The sequence below is a fragment of the Epinephelus moara genome, chromosome 20 (assembly GCF_006386435.1).
Source record: "Epinephelus moara isolate mb chromosome 20, YSFRI_EMoa_1.0, whole genome shotgun sequence".
NCBI classification, from domain to species: Eukaryota; Metazoa; Chordata; class Actinopteri; order Perciformes; family Serranidae; genus Epinephelus; species Epinephelus moara.
The window spans coordinates 2017822-2024568 of NC_065525.1; the positions used below are offsets into that span (position 1 = coordinate 2017822).

General features: G+C 41.2%; 1 protein-coding gene across 1 annotated transcript in view; it reads right to left on the reverse strand.

Moving 5' to 3' along the window:
* Positions 1 to 29: 29 nt before the first annotated feature.
* The window catches only part of akap13 (A-kinase anchoring protein 13), a 190987-nt gene continuing 184269 nt past the window's right edge, over positions 30 to 6747 (reverse strand). Inside the window, exons 34-36 of the mRNA XM_050072194.1 lie at positions 6109 to 6228; positions 5793 to 5988; positions 30 to 4636 (exon numbers count right to left, since the gene is read on the reverse strand). Coding sequence (XP_049928151.1) covers positions 4578 to 4636; positions 5793 to 5988; positions 6109 to 6228 — 375 coding nt within the window. The 3' untranslated portion in view covers positions 30 to 4577. The remainder of the gene's footprint in view (positions 4637 to 5792; positions 5989 to 6108; positions 6229 to 6747) is intronic.

The following is a 6747-nucleotide window of genomic DNA, read 5'->3' on the forward strand; positions in this document are numbered from 1 at the left end:
GGTTTCTACCGTTTTTTTTCCCCGTTAAAGGGTTTTTTTTGGGGAGTTTTTCCTTATCCGCTGCGAGGGTCATAAGGACAGAGGGATGTCGTATGCTGTAAAGCCCTGTGAGGCAAATTGTGATTTGTGATATTGGGCTTTATAAATAAAATTGATTGATTGATTGATTTCAATCAGACTAATATGTTTACATGTATTTTGAAAGTCCAGTTTAAAAAGGACTAACACAACAAATCCATTTTCTCTTATGTCATGTCAACATACTGAGTGTCACACTAATTTTAGTGAAACCATTACAGTGTTTAATCGGTGCACTTTTAATTATTTCATTTTAGGGTTGGGCGATAATATGGTAATAAGGTATCCCGCAGTATCTAAAAATAGCAACGGTATCAGTTTCATTACAGTCATTAAAACTGCCCATATAGGCCTATAGGGGCCTGATATAATATTAAATACAATTTATTTATTAATGCCTAAATAATGAGTGTTTGTCCAGCATCTATGTATGTGTGGTTGAGTTTTCAATTTAATACTATTACAATTTAAAACTAATAGTAGGCTATAATGTTTCTCTTATAACTGCCCTTAACTGTTGTCGGGAGATGACATTTGATAAAGTTTTTGGATGTGACATCGTCACGCGACAGCTCGGATGTGAGACAGAGAAGAAAATATGGCAAGCCGCGCATCAAGCCAATTGGTTGCAAAAAACCACAACTTCTGCAAGCAGCAGCAGCAGCAGGTCCAGTGGCCGTCAGAGTGGAGGAGGGAAAAGCGCAACCCGAATCACCGAAAAACAGATGACTCTGGGCAGTCTCCTTCAAAGGAAAGCCGATGTGGTGGTAGGTCCGCTCGGCACCATACAGGAGCGAGCAGGAGCAGAGATAACTGCCTGTTGCGAGCCTGTTATTCAGGGAGACGAAGACCTCCTTCTCTGGTGGAGATGTGATGGAGCCAGGCATTTTCCTCTGATGTCGAGGGCTGCCTGAAAGTACCTGTGCGTTTGTGCCACAAGCTCTCCATCAGAGCGGGTGTTCAGCACCGCGGCCGATGTTGTCAATCCACTACGTGCCCTGCTCCAGCTGGAAAAAGTAAATATGCTGTTTTTTCTGGTGAAAATCCCTGAATAGTTTTGAAGCATAGGATGCTGCTATAGTTATTATACTTTGTTTTTATGTCATTTTCAATGAGGAGTAGTTCTGTTCTGACTGACAGAAAAGTTCGGACTTGGAGAGGGTGAACTTTTCAAACTAAAGGTAGGCCCTAAAAATAAACCAACCAACAGTAGCCTATTTCCCATTGCTTCTCAGAATAGGATTATATATGCCCATTTTCGGTTATGCCTTGTTATTTATTGTTCTGTTTTTATTATTTGATAAGCCCTAGTACTGGATGCTGTGTGTTTATTTGATTTATGTTGATAGGTTCTAAAAATAAACCATGGGACAGTACCAGCTGTGGTCTGAGGATACGCTGTATAGCAAACATAATCGTTACCTCCGTTATTTATTGTTACTTTTTTGGAAGTGGACTGTAGCCCACAGACAATTTGTTGTTATTTCATTCTGTTTGGTTGACTGCTGCATTTGCACTTTTTTAAATATTTGTTAATAAAAGTTGTAAATGTTGTACATGCTTTGTTGTTATTTTTCAGTATTCTTAGGCCTATGTAATGTTTGCTATTCTGTTTCTGAACGGTATAGGCACAAGCCGACATTTTGGCGACTCTTCCCTCTGAGCCCTTCAAAGTGATTTTTAATTAGTCACGGTAATACCGTATACCCCGGGAAAATGTGGGGAAGGTTTAAGGATAACAAAATTTGGATACCGCCCAACTCTATTTCATTTCACTTAAAGCTGGGCTAGGCAGAAATCTGGAAAAGGAGAAAAAAGGGGCAGCATTTGAAAATACAACCTTAAATCTACAAACTTAAATCTGCAGCTGGGAGCTTTTTGGCTCTGGTTAGCAGAATGCTAAACAATTAGCATCTCTAAAACACTTTTCTGACATTGACAAGTGTTATATTTCAGTTATTGACAGACTCTCTTTCAGACTCACTTTTTGGTCAGTCCATCTCCCTTTTTTAGGTTCCTACCAATGCTGGAATAGCAACTTTCTCTGCAGGAGGAAGTTGTAATGAAGTCATTGAATCAGACTTAATTACAATATCCTCAAATTCTATTGTGGCGTTTTTGCCCATGACGCCAAAATTAAACAAGCCTACCCCCAGCTTTAAATGGACATGCAGAAATGTGACAATATGTCAATATGTCAAATACAGAAGCATACAGAGCCCCCAAAGTCCTGATAGATACCCATTCTGGGAACAATATGAAAAATAGAATATTTTATGACTTTGGGGGCTCTGTGCAGTCAATTCAAGGATATAGTTGCAATAGTAAATGGAAATTGAATTGAATTGCCATGATTGTCACACTGAAAGACGATTAAGGCCCCAATCATGGCTGTAAGAGGCTGCTGAATGAAGCTTTTTGCTCACTGTTTTTGCGTTGCTACGTGCTTCACGTTTCTGTGCTTTAGGACCTGGTGTCTCCTGGAATTGAAAAAACTTCAACTCAGAGCAGAAGAGCTCATTTCTGCTTTTTTCCCATTGTCCAATCAGATTATTTGAGATGTGGGCCTTCTGTGTTGGTCACGACAACACGTTTTTCAAAGATTATTTTTTTGGGCTTTTTGCCTTTAATGGACAGGACAGTGTGAAATAGGGGAGAGAGAGTGGGGGAATGACATGTAGCAAAGGGCCGCAGGCCAGAGTCGACCCGGTGGCTGCTGCGGCGAGGAAGCGCCTCTGTACATGGGGCGCTGGCACTATCCACTAAGGTACTGACGCCCCCACGACAAAACAATGAAAGAAAAACTGGTGGTGCTCAGTCCCTCAGCAGGACTAATGGACTCCCTGTAGTTAGTATTCATTTTTGTTATGCGAGGCCCGACGATAGACAGCAGGCTGTAAAACTGCCCCCAGAGTCATCCTAAAACATGCCTGGAAACAGCCATCATGGAGGCGAAGCTCCTGGACCAACTGGTGGTACTCCCCATGATCCACCCTCATTTTTAGGGTGTCATGTACCCACACAAATATCCGTTTCCCTGTGCCCAACAAATTAATTGCTGAAAGCCTCTCACCCTCAACCAGAGCTACAGCAAGTACCCTCTGCTTGTCCATTTTAGGAACTAGATACTAATTACTGTCAAATAAATAAAGATAGAATAAAATGAGAAAATAAATTAAAAAAACAAACAAACAAAAAAACAGTAGACTGATTGCATGGGAAGGTTGCCTGGCAACAATAAATAGACGCAGCAAACCTTTTTTTTAAAGTTTTTTTTTGTTTTACTTGTGGCATTCTCTCTCTCTCTTTTTTTTAAATGGCGCCTCGTGTTTTGCAACCTGCAAATTACTTTCTGTGTGATTAGGGCCTACAGATTATCACTCATTCTTCTGTAGAGCTCATACTGAGCTGTTCTAGTCTGACTGGTGCGTTTCACCACTAAAATAAATGACCACCTACCAAGAACAATGAATTTTTTAGAGATTGCAGTTAATTATCTGACAAAAGCGTTACGAAAAAAACATCTACTGTAAGCATGCTCTTCATTCCACTATCACAACAGTCATCAGACAGATACTATATTAGAGACTTAAGGCACTAAAACAACTGAGTCACCCCACACTTTGTCATGACCACTCAACCTGTCTCTATAGATTCATCCATCTCTCTGGTGACTGACGTATCATTGATTGATTATGTCTGTGGCCTTGTTATACACATTGACCTCAGCAGGAACAGTGACAAATGGTTCATGGGTTACTAACTGTTACAAACACCACACGGTGTGGCATCTGTCTTCCCTTTTATGTCTTGATTGACAGATTGACAGATAAAACTGCGCATACAACATGTGGGGAAACTTAAATCACACTTGAGATTCAAAGTTCCTGGAGCTGTTCAGCCTGGGACCCAGACTGTGTAACTGCTCACTGAAACTGAGGAGTCAGCAGCACCACAAGCATTCAAAGTTAGTATCAGAAATACTTCAAAGGCAAAGGCACTCATTATTGGTTCATATTAAAGCTACAGTTTAAAGTCTGACTTGAAGCACCATGTGACAGGGTCTAACACATCATCTGTCGACTGACAGCAGGAAGAAATCCTGCTTTCCTCTTGTGTTTCCTCTCACACTGCTCCTTTGATCCTCCTTGACCTCAGTCACATCTCTGACAGATGGTTGTAGGGAACATTTTTGGCACATTTGTCGATTAAAGTCCTCCTGATTAAATCATCAACTCAACATGACTTCACCTGGTTTCTCTAGGAGGAAGTGGGACCCATGTAGGTAAGTCAAACTGTCATCCCAAGAATCTGGCAGCTTCTCGTTCATGATGATCCATCCTGTTTGACAGGAGGGTAGGGACAGTGTCCACTGTCCAGAGGCCAGACAGTATATCCAAACAGAGAGTTAGGGGACAGCTGGGGTCCTGTTTGCTTTACTGGCCAGTTTTCTACATCCTCAGGAACGTTTGCAATTCATATGTGCATCATCCAGGTCCTCAGCAAAAGAAGATATCTCCATCATTCTGAGGATCCAACATCACTGCGACTTTGCTTTCTAAAGAGACATAAAGACACAAGTAATAATGTGGCCAACGAACAAAAACTTCTGTAAAATAGTAGATTGTTTTTTTAACACTTTTATGTGTCAGTTTTGTATAAAGATTAAACAGATTTAAAAAAAATAAAATAAATAGAAGTGTTGAGTTAGGACCAAAAACATATTTTGTGAGGTCACAAAATTCTAGTTTATTCTTCAGTTCAGGTGGATGTTTGTGTCAAATTTAAAGAAATTCTCTGAAGGTGTTCTTGAGATGTCATGTCCATGAGAATGAGACAGATGAGGTCACATAGACTTGTCCTATGACCACCAAAAACTAATCAGTTCATTGTTGAGTCCAAGTGGACATTTGTGCCAAATTTGGAGAGATTCCCCAGAGGCATTCTTGAGATATCATATTCACAACGATGGGATGGATGGAAGGATGGAAGGATGGACGGACAGACATACAGACATACAGACATACACAGACAGATACAACATAATGCCTCCAGCCACTGCTACCACCAGCACAGAGGCATAATAACATGTTAATCAATGTGTTTTCACAAGGATGGGATGGACGGAAGGATGGACAGACGTACAGACAGACGTACAGACGGACGTATAGACGGACAGACATACATATAACCAGAATACAATGCCTCCAGCCACTGCTACCACCAGTGCGGAGGCATAATAACATGTTAATCAGTGTGTTTTCGAGGAGTTGGTTGGTGAATTTTGTTACCTTAGTCAGAGTTTCTTGTTTCTATTCTCTATACCAAGCTGGGCTAATGATCTTCTGGCTATAGTGTCATATTTACACACAGACATGACAACACTATCAACCTGAACATCAACCTACTAACCTTTCAGCAGGAAGGAAAATAAGTGTATTTCTTTAAAGTAACCCATATATAACATTAAGGGGATGTGGGCATAGTTGATAAAAGAGATGATCAAAGCATTTTCAACTATTTCTAAGGGAAGCTGTCATTTATAGCGAATCTCACAATCTCAATTCAGATTCCTGATTTAGTTATAAAAAAATCAGACATTGCATTTAAAAATCATGTATTTTCCACAGTCATGTTGAGCAAATACTTTTCCAAATATACAGATATACTCCATGTGAAGAAACACGAGAAACAGGATAGGATTTTGATGGTACCTGTCTGTGTCTGCTCTCCTTTGCCCTTCTTCTTCTTGTCTTTCTTCTCTTTGGGTTTGGCCAGCTGGAGCCGTTTGGACTCCTTCTCTGCTCCCTGAGGCTTAGAGGAGGAAAAGGGGTTAAAGCTTTTGCTCATCCTCTTGGATCCAATGCGGAGGAAAGGTTCTTTGGTTGGTGCAGAGGAAGAGAGCTCCACCTGTAGTACATCCATACAAAGGAGAGTTCTATCAGTTGTTGTAGGACTCATCTAGCAGCAACAAACACACTGATTTGTTCTCTTTCTGTAAGGAATTTTCGGATGGGGACTTTATTTTACCTCTTTTGGCTGTTCTACTGCTTGATTTGAATCTAGATCCAGAGATCCAGAGCTGGGGAACTTTATGGAGTCTTCAGAGGTTGTGGAGGGGGTACGCTGGTACCTCTGAAGCTGCTCCAACTGTAAATTATGCATAGAGACATGAAGTCACAGTATAGAAAGCCACAAATACCTGTGCCCAATGATTCATCTTTAACCCAGGAGTCAAACCCCAGAGGGAAGTGCTAGTTGTGATTCTATGTAATGTCCTGGAGCACCACAGATCTGGGTCAAGCCTTGCAGGGACCTGAGGCCGCTGCGGGGTACAAAGGACAGTCATCCTGGGAAACTGAGTCCAGGGGCCTATTGCACAAAACTAGGATAAGGGATTAAGCCGGGATATCTTGGTTATCCTGGCTCAACTTATCCATGATCCGGTTGCACAAAAGCGGGATAGTGGATAGCGGGATATGTTATGACATAAGTTACCATGGAGATTTATTCTGTGGAGCTAGCCTGCTCCAGACCAGGCTAAGTTCCAGGATCTATTTAATCTCATCCCTTATCTCAGTCAGCAGTCACCACAAACGGAAACCAATAGTTATTCCACTGCCCACTGCACATTGTTATCACATTCAACCAGACCCACTGTTATTATTT